Source organism: Bos taurus, chromosome 15, assembly GCF_002263795.3.
Source record: "Bos taurus isolate L1 Dominette 01449 registration number 42190680 breed Hereford chromosome 15, ARS-UCD2.0, whole genome shotgun sequence".
Lineage (NCBI taxonomy): Eukaryota > Metazoa > Chordata > Mammalia > Artiodactyla > Bovidae > Bos > Bos taurus.
In genome coordinates this window covers 20250962-20271531 of record NC_037342.1, presented here as the reverse complement: position 1 = coordinate 20271531, position 20570 = coordinate 20250962, and the positions used below count along the sequence as shown (strand labels likewise).

The window sequence follows — 20570 nt, the reverse complement described above, 5'->3', positions numbered from 1 at the left end:
TTGGGAATGCACTTACAGAAGGGAATAATAACTGAACTTTGCTCCCAAGGAAAATTCATGCTGCTTTGTACAGTGGACTAGAAAGAGCTATAGTGTAATTAGCCTGCAGAAAGGCTGTGGTCATGGAAATGGTATTACTGCCTTCTGAGTGTTTAAAGCAAACATTTAGATGTAATTGGCTCTCATGTTTGCTATATGTGGTAATGTTTTTCCTTCCGCTTGTTTTCCAAATAACATCTTTTGAAGACAGTTAAGACATCCATTTTATCTGTGAGCTTTTAAGAGTGGGTTCTTTAGTGGGACAAAAAAAGAGCTGGAAACTAAGAACATCCAAGAACAAATAGACTAGATTCTGAGTTCTCATTACAGGCAGGTCATCGTACTCTGTTACGCTCTAGTTTTATAAGCGATTTCATAGTTCTGAATCAGAATGTCTCTTTTGGAGCATTTCACTGGGATCAGATACAGACGTTTAGATTCCAGGCTTACTGTTTCATTGGCATGTGTTGACCAAATGTTAACATCCATGTAGTTTTGAATTATTAAGAATTGTTTATAGTTGAAAAACTAAGTTTTAAGGGATCCAGGAAAAAGTTCTTTCAGATAATTATGAAGGGAGTATATATATCGAAACACAACTCAATGAAGATTATCTCAATGCTATGCTGTGCTATGCTATGCTAAGTCACTTCCGTCGTGTCCGACTCTGTGTGACCCCATAGACGGCAGCCCACCAGGCTCCCCCGTCCCTGGGATTCTCCAGGCAAGAACACTGGAGTGGGTTGCCATTTCCTTCTCCAATGCATGAAAGTGAAAAGTGAAAGTGAAGTCGCTCAGTCGTGTCCGACTCACAGTGACCCCATGGACTGCAGCCAACCAGGCTCCTCCGTCCGTGGGATTTTCCAGGCAAGAGTACTGGAGTGGGGTGCATTGCCTTCTCCAGATTATCTCAATATACATACCTAATTCTTCACTGGCTGTGACAACTTTGAACAAATTAATTTGGAAATTTCTGAAGGTTTTTTAAAGTTGAGAATCTGATTATGCTCATCAACTTAGCTTTCTTTTTTTTTTTTTGATTCATGTGCTTATGCCCAAATGATATGTTTGTTTTCTTCCCCTTATTTTTGCTTATTTTCCCCAGACAATTTGAATATACTTCTCAATTTTTCGGCCGTAGAATTCTGAATATAAATGTATGCTCTTTTGGTAATCTGAGTTACAGATGGATGGTTTTCCCCCCCACTAACTTTAAAATATGTTGATTTGTCATTGGTATATAGATTAAATGTAGATGTTTGAAGCTTTTTAATTTGTGTTTTAAGAGTACTTATCAAGACAAAATATATGTAAAACGAAATCATAATCTGATGAATATGTTTGCTTTCTTTTAAATTATTTCATTAGTAATTTGCAAATGTACTACATGATCACACATTTTAGTTTCTTAGGACTTTCACTTTAATTTTCTAAAAAATTTAAAAACTAAAAATGTTGAAAAATATTTCTGTTGATTGGGGGCAAAATCAAATCGCTTTTATTTAGCACTTTATTTGTATTCTTAAAATACATTGTGAATACCTTCATTCTGTAAAAACTAGAGTACCAAACAGTAGAAAACCTGAATTAGAACCCAGAACCTAACCGTGTATATCATTTACAGTTTAATGTGCTGGGCCACATTACATTTCAGTATACTTGATGTTTTAAGAATATAATGAATTGAGGTGGGGGGGCATAGGCTGTATCCAAAGGCTTTTTATCAAAATGTATAGAAGATACATCCATTGGAAAAGCAAGTTCATTTTTAGAGCAGATTGTTGGCCTTAACATTTTGGGAATATTCTCAAGCATTAGGAAGACTGGAAGCCAGTATGTCTTCTCTAAATTACTGATGTGATGATGTACAGAAGTAGGAAAATGTTCCCCACTACCTATTTTTGAGCTATTATGTGTTCTTAGGCATTTGAAATTTTAAGAGGTTTTCAGTTTAATGGTATTATGAAAGGAAAGATGAATGGGAAACCAGGAGGCATGGATTTTCTTCCATTAAGTAATAAGATTAATACATACATGCGTATGCATTCATAGAGGCAGTCATTCTTCCAGTGATTTGCAGAGCAGTTGCTATTTATGCAAAGCCCCGGTAGAGTTATGAGACAGGTTTGACCCTGTGAATGTGTCAAGGAAACTAGTTAGGCACTTGAGACATGAACTCAAATTAACGTATTGAAAGTAAAGTAGTAAAAAAATCAGAAGAAAAGTTGAGATAAAATGTTCAGGAGTTAAAATGAGAGGTTATTATGATCAGTATACAAAGAAACATGATATTGACTTGATTAATGAGACTGGAAAAATTTTCCTTCATTTGTAAAATTCAAGCTCCTGGGGAGCATCAGAGTTATAAATTAATCACTGAGTAGGCATCCTAATATTGATTCTCTGCCACTAAATAATTGCATTTTCTTTAATATCAGTGTATCTGGTTTTCTTATAATAGAGTTTACTGAATAATAATGGTTTATGTTAGAATAGCCAGTATTGAAATATAATTTAATATTCAGCTTTCTTATAGCGCTTTTGCTAATTAATTATTTAACCTTCCACTAAGTTTACCATTTTTTTTTTTTTTTACTATAAATTACTTTTTTACTTTAAGTAAATATCAGGATATCCATTACCCCAAACAGTACAGGTAGAATTTCCTTCTCAAACACTGGTTAATTGTTTGTGTTGATTTTTGTAAATATCCATATATAGCAACAGTTTGTATCACAGCTAAGCTTCAGAAAACTGGAGTATTGAAGGATTTTTTCTCTCTTGGTTACTTTTTTTGGAGATTATTTTAATCATTAAAATAATTATTATTGCCAGATTCCCTCTCTTTTTTATTAAAAGAATTTTGAGCTATGCGTAAAGAAAATTTTAAAAACTAGGAAAGTAGCTATTTAGTTATAGCTATTAAAGACATACATTTTTCTTTTTTTAAGACATACATTTTTCATTGTCTTTATTATCACATGTTGAAGTTGCCTTTGTAAAGGTACTTTAGGCCATACTTAACTACTTTATGACTAAGTGTCATTTTTTAAAGAACTTGGTTAAATCATTAAAATTAAAAAAATTTAATTTTCATATGTAACCATGAAACTGAAGTCAGTAGGTAGAAATAAGGTAATACAGAAAAGTTAAGCTTACTTCCCTCTGTCCTCTAGTCTTGCAGCTCTCCCCAAAGTTAACTATTGGGTTGGCCAGAAAGTTCAGATTTTTCCATGAGATGTTGTAGAAAAACCCGAAATGAACTTTTGGCCAACCCAGTATTTTTTTCCAACTTACACCTCCTGGAAATTACCTATCCATACAGAAGCATGGATATGTTATATACTACTTGTTTACATGAAGTGTAGCATTCTGTATACATAGTTTGCACTTCTTTCACTGAATGGTGTAATTTGGAAATTATTACATAGAAGTACAAAACTACCACAGTATTTAATTATGTGGATGCCCCTTAACTTATGAACATTTATAGTTTTACTAATACTTTGCATTATAAACAGTACTGCCATGTATTCTTGTACAAACACTGCTTGCATTTTATCCTGTTTAAGATACTGTGTCATAGTGTGGATGAGGTAAGTTTATAAAAGATTTAGATATTCTTAAAATAAAGGAGGTTTTTGGTTTACTCAAATGATGTAGGTGCACTTTTTACTTTTTAAAAATGTAAATAGTAATATGTGCTTATAGAAGCATCTTTATAAGAAAAGTAGACACTTTTCCTTTTCATAAATTGGATTTCTGTATTTCAGTTTAAAAGATGAGATGGCTGTAATGGTCTTTTCACTTTTGAGGGCTAAAGGGTAAAAGATCTGTCAGTATATAAAACTCCTTTGACTTCTTCAAATTTTATAGTCAGAAAATGTTATTTAAAGAAAAAAGAAGCAAATCAGTAGGGTAGGATTTTCTAAAGGTACTTTGGTAGCTTTTTGGTTTTTAATTTCCTTTGAGTGCCACCATTTCCTCAGTGTAGAGTTTTCATTTGCTTACTTTGATTAAAAATGAAAAATGGCAAGGTCAGATAATTGCAAACGAAGCACTTGACCATGACATCAAGCAGAGGCAAAAGTACTTCATAGAATATCAAAGTTTTCTTTGTTTTTTAAGGAGGTAGATCAACTTAATTCATCCTACTATTTATGTGATCTTCTTTTCTGACCTTAGGAAAATGTCCTTTGATTTCAGACTTTACTTTTCAGGTTAAATATTGCTCTTATACCTAGAGACTTTTGGTTAAGTGATTTTCTTGGACCCCAGATATTTTGGGGGGATACAACCTAGATTAGTTTCGAAGTGCTAATGATATTTCATGTTAATCAGAAGAAACAGTGATGTTAGTGGTTTGCAGTCTGCCTCTCTTCCTGTTCCCTTAGAGTCACAGTAAATTCTAAGCTAATGTACCAGAGAGGCTCATGAAGTCTAGGTCCTCAATCTGTAGTAGTTGCCATCTTTCTATTGCTCTTGCAGCTGCTGAGTTCTGTTTTTGCATAGGTTTTAGGCATGGTCAGAAATGTTTAGTCAAGTCAACATACGGACTTCCTAGCCCATGGTTATCCCCTTTCTAGGGGTGCAGGATCCTTTCCCAGATTCTCTTACTTTTTCAACAGCAGTTTTGTTTTTTACAATAGATACATAGATCCAGATGTTATCAGTCCAGATCAGGTTAGATAAACAGGCAGTCTGCTTGGCACTTAAAGAGTGTCTGAAATAGATGTGAAGCAGCACAATGTAATGAATTTCATCAGGGTTTGTATTATGATCTGGCCACTTTCTAGATATGTGACATTCAGAAGCCACTCAGCCATTTTGAGCCTCAGTTTCTCCATCTGTTAAATGAGAGTACCACTGACTGAGCATTGACTGTAATAATATACATGGAATGTTTTGTTTACAGCCTGGTGTTTTAAAGGCATTTATTATGTCATTTTTGTTTTTCATAATATTTTTTGTTCATCTCTCAGTGTTGTATTAGTATTTGTACCTCCCTCAGTCCTGTGGGTTCTATTTTTTCTGTCTTCTGTTTGCCTTTTAAGGACTTTGTGATTCTCTTTAGAAGGTTCAGTTCAGTTCAGTTGCTCAGTTTTGTCCAACCCAGCATATTCATTCATGTTGCTCAGCATATGTTTATTGAGTGTGTGCCAGGCCCTGTACTATGTCTGTAGAGCTAAAATAGACAGTTTGTCCTGAGCATGAAGAGTTTGTGGTCTACTGCTAGAAAATAATGTGTGTGTTTGAACAAGTGAGGTTCAGGGAACCTCAGCCTCTGAATGTTGGAGTGTAGCAGGGCCCAGGCCTGCCCGGTCTACAGTACTTGGCTGTCTTAGTGACCTCATGCAGTGTTGTTGCTTGAGATACCATCTGTATGCTAAAAACAAATTTCGACCCAAAACCCTCTCCCTTGTACTCCAGATGTGTGTGTCTATCCACTTTGATATCTAATAGGCATCTCAAACTTGTTACATCAAACCAAATTTGAGGTCTTCCTCCACCTCCCCCCGCCCACTCATTACTGCATCAGCCTTCCACTTCCCCGACCCTTCTTTCAGTGGGTCTGGCCCAATCCTTGACTGTAATGTGATTCTTCTCTTCCTCTCTTAATCCACACCCAATCTAATCACGAACCTGTTGGCCCAACATTCAATAATACATTTAAAAAATAACCATTCATACACCCTCCACAGCTGTCAGCTCATCCCACAGACCAGGATTGCTTGTAGTGTTGTTGGCGCCTTCTGATGGGCTTTCTGGAGTCCTCTCTTGCTCTTCTACAGTCTATGAGGACAGTAGCCTTGGAAAGGTAAGTCAGATCCTGTCACTTATGCCTGAATAACCCCCAGACCTTTTCCATCTCAGTGAAAGCTATATCCCTCTCGGTGGCCATTCAGAGCCCAAGATCTGATCGCTTGTCACTCTGACCTTGTCTGCTGATTTCCCCTGTTCTCACCGAGTTGAGGTCAACTGGCTTCAGTGTTATCTTCTAAACTAGCCAGTGCTCCTGTTTACCTCAGTCCAGAATGACTTTTTCCCCAGATATTTTTACGATGCACTTCCTTATCACGTCCAGGATTTTGCTTCAGTGTCACCTCAGTGTGGCCTTCCCTTTACCACCCTATTTAAAATTGCACTTTGCCCCAGTATTCTCTACCTATGTCTTTTAACTGCTTCTCTATGTAGCACTTACTATCCAATGTACTATGCATATATTTTTATATTTCAATATATATGTTTGTGTATTTTTATTAAATGGGGAGGATGAATTCTGGGAGCTTAGAAGGAAGGCATCTAATCTTGATGGAAGGCTCCCTGGAGGAGATGATTCCTAAGCCAAGTCTTTCAGGATGAGTTAGTCGGTGGTTGGGGGTGAGAGGCAAAGCTAGGAGGGCCATCCAGATAGCAGGAGTTATGTGTGCAAAAACCTCCAGACAAGGGCTATGCTGGAACTACCTATTTGTTCAGTCGCTGATTTCTGTCCGACCATTTGTGACCCCGTGGGATGTGGATGTCCAGTGGTATTCTCAAGGCTGGTTTACACATGGGTTAAGGAAAAAATTGTACCTTAAGAGTAATTTCCAATACTAAAATCAGGGGTGTCAGCTATGTAAGCAGAGGCTGATAAAGTCTGGGACTAAAGCCAGCTGTAGAGTTGAGGGGCTAGACAGTAGAACTGCCTTGGGCTGTGGGTTAGGAAAGTTCACTTGGGTTACTTCTAGGGACCTGAGGACAGGTTAAGATGGCTTTTATGTTTGTTCTGGAGCTACTAAGGAACTTCTGTGGAGGAGCCCTTGGCATTTAGTCACCCGAATATTTTAGTGCCTGGTACCTTCCAGGTACTATGTACATACTAGTCACCGAGAATGTAATAGTGAAAAAGACTAGATCCTTATCAATGGGCTTACTTTGTATGGTAAAACATGAAACGCACACACAGAGTAATTTAAAAGTTGTAAATTGTATTAGATTGGATCATGAAAAATTGATGATGTTCAGCCATCTTTGACCTATGAAAGCAACAGATCTATATTAATATTTTGAAAGGAACAAGGGAGTGAGTTGGGGAAAATATGATAATTAGGGTAGGAAGGTCGGAAGAAGTCTCTGAGAGGAAGTTGCATATAAAAAAAAAGATTTTAAAGTAAATCAAGACAGCAAATGTAAATGCCCGGAAGGATCAAAGGAGCACAGTGGGCCTGACGGGGAATCCACGCCTGTTCAGAGAGGGCTCAGCCCTCAAAGCAGCACCCTCAGTGCTGCTGCGCCTTCTGATTCTCCAGGATAAGCCAGCAGACACCTTTTTAAAAAAGTGTCCAAAGAATAATGCTTTAAACATTCAAGTAGAAATGTAATTTTATGTGAAATCTCCTAAAGTTTGCATGTCATTTATTTCAAAACATTTAGAAAACATTTTGCAAGCCAAACAATGTGTCTGTTCTCCAAAAGTGGCCCACTGGACACTGCTTTATAAGCTTTGCTTTAAAGCATTCCAAGGGGAGAGAAAAGCATGTGCAAAGAACTTGAGGCAAGAAAGGGCTTCAACTGGTTCAAGGAACAGGAAAGAGGGCAGTATGTCCAGAGCTAAGTGAGCCTGAGGGAGAGTTATCTGTGAGATGAAGTTGGAAAGGAGCCCACAGAAGCACAGGTCAGAAGTGGAGGGACAGATGTGCAAATTTAGTGTGTGCCAGACAAGCATGCACCTTGGGACCATATGCCTGGAGGGACAGACACCCTTTCCTAATCTGTACAAGGATACCATAAATGCTGCAGGCGTCCTTGAAGGTAGGTGCACTGTCCCATTTCAGACTTCAGTAACCTGCTTCCCTGGTGGTTCAGACAGTAAAGAACCCGCGGGAGACCCAGGTTCGATCCCTGGGTTGGGAAGGTCCCCTGGAGAAGGGAATGGCAACCCACTCCAGTATTCTTGCCTAGAGAATTCCATGGACAGGGGAGCCTGGTGAGCTACAGTCCATAGGGTCCCAAAGAGTCAGACAAGACTGAGTGACTAACACACAAAACTTGCCCAAAGGCCACTATAATGGCAGAGTGTGCCTTGGGTATGGGTTTCTTTGAATTGAAAGTCGCCCTCCCCCTGCTTTTTAAAAATATAAAAGGTTAAGTTTCCCATCGAGACATTTTCACATGACTGCCCTTTGGACGATTTTCCTGTCTGCGTAACTTAAAGTGAGTAAATTCATTAGAGGGCAAAGAAGAATGCTCTAAATATTGTACTGAATATAGAGTAACACTGACCTGGAGACCAAACTCCATCAAATTGGAGATCAGACTTATTCCACTTCTTGTATGGGCTAGTAATGCCAACCTGTGAAGAGTTTAGTGCTCTCATTTTCAAGAGAAGGTGAGTATAGCTTTAAGATTTTAAGTTGAAATATGTGATTTATTCTTGTGAGGGTAAGAAAACATCCTTTTATTTTTATTGAGTGTTAAAGCTCTCAAAATCAAATGGGTCTGTGCTTAAGGGATCTTAGAAATCTAGTGGAAAATAAAATTTGAGATGAAGATGGTTATGGCTAGAAACAGGCCATTTCAGCTAGTTAATAGATGTTAAATAAAATATATTTCTTGAATTTGGTGAGCAGGACCTCAGTAATAAGAAGTGAACTTGGTCTAGAAGAAAATTCAAGAGACTGAGGATCAGATTGCCTAGAGAGTTTCAGCCAAAGAGGAGCCACGGAGGAAGGCGGCTGCAGAGTGAGGCCTGAGAAACAAGTCTCTGCAGCCTTGAGACAAGTTCACACTTTAAGTGAGCCACCTGAGGAAATGCCTATGGAGATTTCTAAGCTAATTTCCAGAGCTAAATGTGATGAAATATTTCATTAAAATTCACCAGCTGTTTTTTTTTTTTTTTTTTTGGTCACTTATTAGAATATTTGAAGACAGAGAAAGTAGCATAATTAAAAACATTCTTCAGATGCTCTGTGTGGGTTATTTGCTTTACCTTGTCGATAAAAAATGGATCTGATTTAACTTTCCTAAGAATTCTTTTAAACTATTAGATTTTTGCCTGTGGAATTAAAAGGAAAATTGTACTTTTCGGAGAAAAATCGCTAGGATTATATTTCGCTTTGAGGTTAGTAGACTGTAATTACTGAAAAAAGTAGGAGTCATCAAAATTTTTCTGTAAAGATATTAAATATTTTCAGGTCCAGATATTAAATATTTTCAACTTAGCGTGCCAGACAGTTTCTGTCGCATCTCACAGCCCCGCTGTTCTGGCATGAGAGCAGCCATAGGTGATGTGAGTGAAGGAGCCTGGCTACCTTCCAATAAAACTTCATTCACAGACACTGAAATCCGACTTTCTTATAATTTTATGTGTCATGATATCATCTTCTTTTGACTTTTAAATCATGGTCTCAACAAAAAAAAAATAGATGAGCTGAATGGTCCTTGAGCCATAGTTTGCTGACCTCTGAATTAAAGGATTTTAAAAACCATTAGATTCTTCCAAGGGCCAGTAATGCGGCTTTCTCAGCTGTCTAGATTGTTTATTTCATGGTAGAGGGGTTTTATTTTGTAATAATGAAGAGATTTCCTTATAAATTTTAAAATTTTCCAGCAGGGATTCTCAAACTGGGTACATCAGAATCATCTGAAGACTTTGTTAAAATGCCAATTTGCAGGGCTCCTCCCTCCCAAAGCTTCTGATCCAGCAAGTCTGTGTGGGGCCCAAGAACTTGGATCTTTAACCAGGAGGCTGATGCTGCTGTTCTGGGACCATACTTTGAGAATCACTTACTTAGAATGAGGATGTGCGCCCCTGTGAGACTAACACAGTTGCTTCTTTTACTCAGTGTTCTCAGAGTAGCTATTGACTAATCTACCTAGAGGGCTTGAAACCTTCAAATTCTAATGATTAAAAGATCAAAGATAATTGGAACCAAATTTATAACTCTATTACAGTATTTTTCCTCCATCGGTTTCTGAAAGTTTTAAACACATACAAATGAGAGAGTGCTTTTAACAGGGTTAGGGAAAGGAATGTGCCTAGGAGAAATATGAACAAAAAAATGTTATTATATACAGTACATTTTCTTAGTAAATATATATATAATAGATATTCAGGCATCAGGTTTTAAAATAGTACATTCCCAGTCGCTTTGGCATTTGGTATTCCTCCCCTATCACATCACCCTTTTTTTTTAACTGTTTGTATCTACAGTATGTCTTCTTTTGCATGCATAGGGACTTGACCTAATTTTGATTACACACACACACACACACACACACACAACACACACCTGTTTTGATGAACATTAGCTGTGGTTCATTCATTTTTCACTGCCCGTTTCATGACTGCCATTAATTCATTGACCTAATTTTGATTACACACACACACACACACACACACACACACACACCTGTTTTGATGAACATAGCTGTGGTTCATTCATTTTCACTGCCCTGAAAGTGTCTGTCTCATGAATGCATTATAATTTTTCTACTTTCTTAATGATGCCCACTTGGATTGTTCCTAGTATTTTTTATTTTACAAACAATATAGCCTGAAATTTTGAACATGTTTCCTAGTAATGTAAGCAACAGGATCTGCACCTATGGAGAGGAATTGATCAGTTCAGCTTTTCTGTGTCAGCATCAACTTGTGTTTCAAAGGAAGAATATGTCCGCACTGATTGGAGCACACTTGCTATCACTAGATTTTTAACTTTTTGCCAGTTTGAAAGGTTTAAAATGTGCTTTTAGTTTGCATTTTCTTGATTACTAATATAGTTCAGAATTTTTCTTAAATTTATGGACCTTTCATGTCTCCTTTGAAATAGCCTTTTTTGCCTGTTTTCTTAAAAGTTTTTCCACCTTGTTTTGGTAGTTCTGACTAGTTTTGACCCTTTCTTATTGTTCTACATAAATTTTATAATTAAATACCATAGGGAAAAAACCTTTTTGTTGGAAATACATTAATAGATTAATTTGGAAAAAATTACATCTGTACAATACTTAAGTATTCCTAGTCATGAATATGTAATGTCTCTGGATTTATTTATGTCTTCCTTAATACTTTTCAGTAAAGTTTAAATTTTCCATTAAGATCACCTATTTCTTTTGTTAGACTTATTATTAAGCATCTTATTTTTACCATCTTTTTAGTAGTTATATTTTAAAACTATTTGTGGCTGGTATATAAAAATGAAGTTGATTTTTGTTTGCTGATCTTATATTTAAGAATCTTGCTCAATTCTTACTATTTCTCATAATTTCTGAAGCCTTTTGGGCTTTCTGCATAAATAGGCCTCTTCTGCAGTTAATACCGTTCTCAGTCTGTCTTCTCAATCCATATAACTTCTTTTCCTTATCTACCAACTTGATTTGACTAAAGCTTTTGGTACAATGTAGAACCTCATTTCTAATTTAAAAAGATCCTTCTGACATTTGCCATGACATATATTTGCTGTTTTGGTAGATGACCTTTATCAGGTTAATGAAACTTCTTTATATGTATATGCCTATTTTGCCAAGAGTTTTTCTTAAATAAAAAGGATACTTAAAATTTGTCAAATGCAATTTCTTTGTATTTTGAGATAATATGTGTATGTGCTTGTTTGTTAGCATATTGAATTAGTAGATTTTTCTAGTATTAAACCAAATTTCATTCTCAGGATAACTTAGTATGATTTACATCCTACCCTATGGCTTGGCACTCCATGAACAGAGTCACCTGTATTGTGAATATATGCCTCGCTGATGTGTATGTATCTCTCACTCACAGCCTCCATCCCCATCACGAGTTGCTGTTTTTCTTAAAGGGCTTTTAATTTTATGGTGCCACCTGCTGGCGAGCTTTCAACATTTCTGATACTCTTTTTCACCTCTTAGGCCAACTGCATGCATGGTTTTCTCTGTTATAACTGTAACCCCTCATTTATTTTTATTTTCTTTCTTATACCATAATATTTATTCACTTGACTCTCTAATCCTCCTTTCTCTTGCTCGTACGAAAATTTTTTTCAGTATACTCATGACAATCATTCTCTTTTCCTTCCTTTTCCTTCTCTCCTGTTTTGTTCCTTTATGGGTACTATAAATCTACCTCATTGTTAAGAATGATGAGAACAGTGCTGGTTACTAGGGGGAAATATACAGCAATACATTGTAGACTGACATTTGGTACAATAAAGTGCCAGCTCTGCTAACCTTCAAAGTCTTTGAAAATACTTAAAATTTTCTGTAAAGTGTTCTTAAATTTCAAATACTAGTTAATCACCCTCTAATTAATTCTGCCCATTTAACATCAAAGTTCACTATAAAGAATAAATTGTAAAACTCCTTTGTTTCATTGTTTCTGTGTTCCTTTATCCAAGTTTTGAGAGTTCTACTGTATTTTACTACAAAGACTGATGCATTAAACTGCTTGGAAACCAAACTAGTCATCCATAACATGGTTTCCATGGGAAACAGCCCACCATAGCTGCCCTTTTGATAAATAACCCACCTATAAGATAGAGATTATCAGTAACTGCGTTTCCAATTGCTTAACCTTCAAGCATAGAAAATACGGTTAACAATATTTTCCATTCTCCCTGGTCACAAGACTAAGACTAGTTTGTGCGGAAAGGCTGCAACCATGAGAATCCTAGCATCTCTTTAAAAAGGAGATTTAACATTATTCTTATTTTCACATTGTAATAATTGTGGAGATTCAAAAGTGATTGAAAAAGAAAAGTTAGAGGTTAAAGATTAGGAAAGAGATTGCTTTGGCAATTTGGTTACCTAGAGGGCCCTACAGAATGCAGGGGACAAGGGTGCTTCTGGCTTCTGTACTACAGCGCTGGCTTCCTTCTGTATTCTTTTGCTGAAATGCTTTCTAACCTTTCTATGTCTCTTTTAAAAGGTGGGGACCCAAACTGTATGCATTGTTCCAGATGCGTTCTTGCCAAAGCAGTATAAAGCAAATGTAACAGTTAGGAAGAAGGCTCTTTCCCTCACTGGGTAAGTACAACTGGTAACAGATTCCCAGTAGACCTGCCACACCCTTGCCACCTCAGAAATGCTGGCAGGACCCCATAAAACCTGAATCTGTGCATCCACAGCCCCGAGCTTTTAGTCTAGTGAAATGCCAGTCAAAAGAGTTGACCCAGAGCCAGCCCTCCCTGTGCAGCACCTAATCTCACCCACTCTAGATTCTTTCTCAGCTGTTTGCCTCTCTCAGCTCTTTGCCAGTCAAGAACATTGAGGTCAGACAGAGTTTACTACAGTGAGATTTTAGCTGTAATCTTCATGAGGTGATTAGACATGCTACTTTAGACTATTCTCTTACTTTGTGAAAGAACCTTCTTGATGTAGAGTAACGCTGTGCCAGCTCACACATATGGTACTGGTGTGCTGCTAGAAGGATTTTTTTTTTTCTTATTTGAAAAAATGTTCAGATATACTTAAAAATGAAGTGTCATACCTATGTATTAAGTAAAAGAATTCCAGAATTGGTTCGTAAACCAGATTAGTATTGTGCGTTGATCGCAATTTGGAAATATTTAAAAATCATTGCTCAATGTGATTACCACATGAAATTGTTTCAAAGTTATGTTAAGACTCATCCCATTTCTAAATAAAACTACGGCAGTACAGTTTATCTTATAGATCTTGAATGGCACATTTGAGTCTCCCAACTTGCTGTTTAAACCTCCCCAAATTCTACACACAAAACTCAGAATATATTTGAGACAATACTTTAAGACGTGGAATTACTGTTACTTTTTAGATTCTTTTCATGTGACATTAAACAAACGGTGATATATTTTCACTTAGCCTGGATAATTTTTAGAAATGATTTGCTTGTTTGGCCTTGATATTTATTAATTTTCTAATCCCAAACTCCCAATACTTCCCTTCCCAATTCTTACTCCCCTTTGGCAATTGCAAGTGTGTTCTCTCTGTCTGTGAGTCTGTTTCTGTTTCATAGATCTGTGTCAGATTTAGATTTCAAATGTAAGTGACATCATATGGTATTTGTCTTTCTAACCTATTTTGCTTGGTATGATATCTCTAGTTCCATCCATGTTGCTGCAAATGGCATTATTTCACTCTTTTTAATTACCTTGACTTCTGGATTGCTATGAATTGAGTTTAAGGTCATTCACTGAATCTCTGACATTCCATGACATTCCCAAAATATTTTCATTGTTTTGAAATCCACTTGAAGGGCTTGATTTGAAAGGCGTGTAGCTGTTTGTGACTCCATAGAATCTAGTTAATCTTATTCTTGATATTTGAGCTAAAATCCTTGGTTAAAACATGTTCTGAACAATCCAGATGGCCACAAATAATACTGTTCTTAGCTATTCATCTTTAAACCATTAATTCCAATGCAGGCATTTATGTAAGTAACTTCCATTTTGGAAAGTAGGAAGTCAAGAGATACCTAGAATAACAGGCAAGTTTGGCCTTGGAGTACAAAATGAAGCAAGGAAAAAGCTAACAGAGTTTTGCCAAGAGAACACACTGGTCATAGCAAACACCCTCTTCCAACAACACAAGAGATGACTCCATACATGGATATCACCAGATGTTCAATACTGAAATCAGATTGATTATATTCTTTGCAGTGAAAGATGGAGAAGCTCTATACAGTAAGCAAAAACAAGACTGGGAGCTGACTGTGGCTCAGATCATGAACTCCTTTTTGCAAAATCCAGGCTTAAATTGAAGAAAGTAGGGAAAACCACTAGGCCATTCAGGTATGACCTAAATCAAATCCATTACAGTTATACAGTGGAAATGAGAAATAGATTCAAGGGATTAGATCTGATAGAGCACCTGAAGAACTATGGGCAGAGGTTCGTAACACTGTACAAGAAGCAGTGATCAAAACCATCACCAAGAAAAAGAAATGCAAAAAGGTAAAATGGTTGTCTTGAGAAGCACACATAGCTGAAAAATAAGAGACGTGCAAGGCAAGGGAGAAAAGGAAAGATATACCCACCTGAATGCAGAGTTCCAAAGAACAGCAAGGAGAGATAAGAAAGCCTTCCTCAGTGAACAATGCAAAGAAATAGAGGAAAACAATAGAATGGGAAAGACTAGAGATCTCTTCAAGAAAATTAGAGATACCAAGGGAACATTTCATGCAAAGATGGACACAATAAAGGACAGACGCTATGTGGACCTAACAGAAGCAGAAGATATTAAGAAGAGGTGGCAAGAATACAAGACGAACTATACCAAAAAAGATATTAATGACCCAGATAACCATGATGATGTGATCACTCACCTAGAGCCAAAAATCCTGGAGTGCAAACTCAGGTGGGCTTTAGGAGGCATTACTACTAACAAAGCTAGCAAAGGTGATGGAAATCCAGTTGAGCTATTTCAAATCCTAAAAGATGATGCTGTGAAAGTGCTGCATTCATTATGCTAGCGAATTTGGAAAACTCAGCAGTGGCCACAGAACTGGAAAAGGTCAGTTTTCAGTCCAATCCCAAATAAGGCCAATGCCAAAAAATATGCAAACTGCCACACAATTGTAGTCATATCACATGCTAGCAAAGTAATGCTCAAATTCTCCAAGCCAGGCTTCAACAGTATGTGAACTGAGAACTTCCAGATGTTCAAGCTGGATTTAGAAATGGCAGAGGAACCAGAGATCAAATTAACAACATTTGTTGGATCATAGAAAAAGCAAACGAATTCCAGAAAAACATGTACTTCTGCTTCATTGACTAAGCTAAAGCCTTTGACTGTGGATCACAACAAACTGGAAAATTCTTAAAGAGATGGGAATACCAGACCACCTTACTTGCCTCCTGCAAAACCTGAATGCAGGTCAAGAAGCAACAGTTAGAACCAGACATGGAACAATGGACTGGTTCAAAATTGGGAAAGGAGTATGTCAAGGCTGTCTATTGTCACCCTGCTTATTTAACTTCTATGCAGAGTACATCATATGAAATGCTGGGCCTGAAGCACAGCTGGAATCAAGATTGCAGGGAGAAATGCCAACCTCAGATAAGCGGGTGACACGACCCTTACAGTAGAAAGTGAAGAGGAACTGAAGAGCTTCTAAATGAAGGTGAAAGAGGAGAGTGAAAAAGCTGGCTTAAAACTCAACATAAAAAAACTAAGATCATGGCATCTGGTCCCATCATTTCATGGCAAATAGATGGGGAAACAATGGAAACAGTGAAAGACTTTATTTTCTTGGGTTCCAAAATCACTGGGGTTGGTGATTGCAGCCATGAAATTAAAAGACGCTTGCCCTTTGGAAAAAAAGCTATGACAGACCTAGACAGCATATTAAAAAGCAGAGACATTACTTTGCTGACAAAGGTCTGTCTAGTCAAAACTATGGTTTTTCCAGTAGTCATATGTGGATATTGAGAGTTGGACCATAAGGAAGGCTGAGTGCCAAAGAACTGATGCTTTTTAACTGTGGTGTTGGAGAAGACTCTTGAGAGTCCCTTGGACTGTAAGGAGATCAAACTAGTCAATCCTAACGGAAATCAACCCTGAATATTCATTGGAAGGACTGATGCTAAAGCTGAAGCTTCAATACTTTGGCCACCTGATGCGAAAAGCTGACTCATTAGAAAAGACCGTGATGCTGGAAAAGATTGAAGGCAGGAAAAGGGGACGACAGAGGATGAGATGGTTAGAGAGCATCACCAACTCAATGGACATGAGTTCAAACAAGCTCCAGGAGATGGTGAAGGACAAGGAAGTCTGCCGTGCTGCAGTCCATGGGGTCGCAAAGAGTCGGACACAACTAAGCAACTAAACACCACCACCAACAAAATCCTTCCAATTGAAATTTGCACATCCTTCAGCTTGAAAAGTCACACAGTTGTCCACCTCAGAAGAACAGCTGGGCCCCTCCTTAGCTGATTATAGTGTTATTGACCCAAGGAAAAAGACAGGGACTTGTGACAGGTTTCTGGTCCTGCGGATTTCTCTATCAGAATCCTTACCCTCTTCCTTGTGATTGAGTGGTCCTGAGGGATTATGATGGCGAGAAATTAGACGTGACATGGATAGCCATGGACCAACGAACTATAGCTGGCAGGTGTCTTCAGGGATAGAACACCTACAGCCTCGGGTGCCAGGCCGTATCTGAGTCATGAAGTGGCCCAAGAGGCCTCTGGTTGTCTGGTGCGTTCAGACCAACAGGCTTCTTGTTCTCAACCTTTGCTGCTAAGTCAGTTCAGTCGTGTCCGACTCTGTGCAACCCCATAGACGGCAGCCCACCAGGCTCCCCTGTCCCTGGGATTCTCCAGGCAAGAACACGTGTGTGTTGCCATTTCCTTCTCCATTTCTCAACTTTTAGGCCTTGTCATTTCTCTGAGGTGCTAGGCTGATTTTGGTTCAGGAGGCTGGGTTAGACCTGGTCTGATGACCTTTCCTGGGCCCCTGGTCATGGGGGAGGGGGAGTGGCCTGAGGTGGGTAAGACAGAACTGGTGAAAATAAAGTCACTGATTCTTTGGGCACACCTGTCTCACGGCTCAGTTGCTTCTCTTGTGATTCACATACAAAGGCTTATCAGACTGTGACGTTAAGGGGAGTTTGTTTATACCATGATCTCATATCTGCATCAAGATTCTGGAACACTGCAAGATCTATCATGTTAGATTCCTTCTGAGAACCAAGAGTGATTTTAGCAAGGCTGAGGTCACAGTGTAGAGTCTGTGGAACCACCTTTGTTTTGTTGCAATGTGTACATTATTGTGTTTCCTTTGTGGCATTCCATCCCCCTTTATAATTCAATAGTAAACTCAGTCTTGGCTAGGTGTCACCGGAAAAGTGTTCAGGGTGGTGCCCTTTTCAACCGTATTATGATGATATATAAAAGTTGTGTTTTCTTCTCTCTTGCCTAATTTTCCTGTTCACTTTCTGTGTCTTCATGCAGGTCCCTGGCATCTGACACATGGCGAGTTTTAAGATAAGGTCATACCAAGACATGCCTGATGATTTGAACGTCTCTCCCCCCCAAAGTCCAGAATCTCAGCCTGAGCCCAATGGACAAATGTTCCCTCAGTCAGGGCTCTTGTTGGTGGTTCTTTCCACACCTGTCGACTGTTGGCTTCCCTTTTCTTGCTATTCTGTCTCTCTCCTCACCCTTCTCGATTGTCTTTCCTAAGGACAGAGCTTAGAGAGCTGGGCCAGGGCAGGCGAGCTCTGCACTGCGCCCGAAAGTCCTAAGCCAGCATCCTGTCTTCAAGGCTCCATCCTCACAACAGATGCCTGAAGGCGTAGGCTTCTGAGAACCCACTTTTTTCTGCATGACTAGCTTGTAAGGAGGGATAAGCTGAGAGGATTTCCAAGAACTTTCCATTAAAAAAATGTGACATTTTTGGCTTTGAACCGAGAGCAGACTCAGTGGTATATAGCTCTGTTTCCTGGCACACATCTGTGGAATCTGGAAAAATTGTTGCAGCACTCTCTTTCATTCCTGGCTGTTTGTATAACTGTACATAAATGTAGCAATAAATATATTCTAACATCAGCCTGGGGCACTAGTTTCTGCTTGATTCTGCACACTGATGGTGGGCAGTGACTACCACATTCTCGAGGAACTGCCCTACTGGCCAGTGGGCTTGCCTGCCGTGTCTCAGCTTCTTGTCTTCTCCGATTTTACAGAGTGTTAGCTTGGAGTCGGCCAGTGTTTGAGAAAGAAGGCTGAGGGGTATGGTGGCAGAGCTGGGACGTGAAGCCACATTATTAATTTACTAGGTGGCACTATTCCTGACACTGCAAAGTGGCTTGAATGTCTGAGGACTGAAGCGTAGAGGATTGGGTGACAGGTTGCAACAGGAGTCGGCTTTTTCAATAGCCACTCTTACATCCTTGAAGAATGTATTGTGCTTCAATTATATGACAGGTGCTCACTGGTCAGGCACAGAATTACCTCTTAAAGACTTTCAGAAAAACCACACAAAATATGCCAGCATGATATTGAATCTGTCCCTGAGGTTTTCCAAGGGCACTAAGTCAGTCTGGTTGTTTTAGAAACTGTGCCTTTCCAAAGGGAGCACATAGGAAACAACTTTTTTGTTATGTCCGTTTGTCAACTTCAAGAAATATTTGTTCCCAGGCTGGTCTCATAGTTTATTTGAAGTCTTTGCTTTATCAGGCATTTTTTATAACTTGAAAGATAATCCCATACTTTGTGTGGTTTCTTATCACACTGCGGTTTTCCAGGCCGCTCCTTGATGACAAGCAGCAGGTGGTATAGAAGCATTCGGCCTTAAGGCCTGGGGGTGCAGTGCAGCCCGGAGCTGGGATCCTGTGGCCGGGGTTCTCAGGCAGCACTTGAGAGACTGCTGTTCCGTGTTAAAACAGTGCAGACTGAAACACTTGAGGAAATCACCTGGTTGGGGCCTTTGAACCACTGATCAGGTAACAATCCAAACAGCCAGGTATGTGCTTACTTTCACCTTTTAATAGATCCATCGGAGACCCCGAGGCTTGAGGTCAACAGGGAAAGGCGCAGCGTGGGCTGCTGCTACTGCAGCAAATTCCCATGTGCTACCATCAGACGGATCTTTCCACACACAGATCGGTCTGGCTATGACTGCTGATACAGGGAGAATTACCAGAAAAGAGACAGGATGAATGATCAGTTGCCTCTGTTACAGTGTGATGAGAGAGAAACACAACTATAGATAATGCCACATAACCAGCTGCTCACAGGCTTGTTCGTGGAGGTGGGGAAGGTTGCAGATTTTTAGCCTATGGGTGTCAAACCTAGGCATGGGTCATGGTGAAGACCCTGGACGGCTCCCTACAGTGCCCTGAGCCTCCTATGCGTCTGCCAGAAAATGAGACATTTGGACTAAATGTCTAAAACCCTTTCTGATCTTTGGGTTAGGAAGGGAGTTAGCTTCCTTTGGTCATGGGGGAGGCACAGGTGGGCAGCTGGGAGTTGAGAGTCTGAAGCTCACTCATTTTCAGGTTATAAGAAATGCATGAAGATAACAAGCTAAAGCACCACCTTTGTCAAGCTCCTTCTGAGGAAACAACATACGCAGCTCCTACTTCCTGTGGGAGAGGAAACTGGCTGGACTCCTCGTGAGCTCTCTTCTGCAGGGGCAGAGAGGCTGTGGTCTACACTGGGCCCTGGGACTGATGGGTGGGGAGTTGAAGCCTCAGCACAAGAAGCCCCTTTTCTTCAGGAACTGCTCACACCAACAGAGGCGGCAATGCCGTGAAGAGCGCCAAGGCCCTTGTGAACTGCTAGACTTCAGTCCTGCTCAAGCCAAGCTGTCAGGGGCATGGCCACCCAAAGGGAGAAATGCCGATCACTCCCAGTCACTTAGGAATGCATCGGGCAGCGTGACCTTCACCCAGCACAGACACAACTGCTCTTGCACAGAGCCTCTGCCCCTTGGCCTCCGCTGGCCCCCTCCTTCCTTTCCAGGCAAGTGGGACAGGTCGTTTGAGTGGTGAGTTTGCAGAGGAGTCGTGTTCCCACTCCTGTTCTCTGTCCCCAGGAAACACACACCATCTTGGCTCCTCCATGCCGTACTTCCAATGAGGCAGGCTTGGACTCCTG

The 20570-nt window shown here is 39.4% G+C and overlaps 1 protein-coding gene across 2 annotated transcripts in view; it reads left to right on the top strand.

Annotated features, from left to right (window-relative positions):
* Window positions 1–18521, top strand: part of RDX (radixin) — a 106898-nt gene extending 88377 nt beyond the window's left edge. For both annotated transcript variants that reach the window (XM_024975260.2, XM_059874716.1), the window contains 2 exons: window positions 12920–13017; window positions 17925–18521. In XM_024975260.2, the coding sequence (XP_024831028.1) occupies window positions 12920–12986 (67 nt within the window). In that variant the 3' untranslated portion in view covers window positions 12987–13017; window positions 17925–18521. The remainder of the gene's footprint in view (window positions 1–12919; window positions 13018–17924) is intronic.
* The last annotated feature ends 2049 nt before the right edge of the window (window positions 18522–20570 follow it).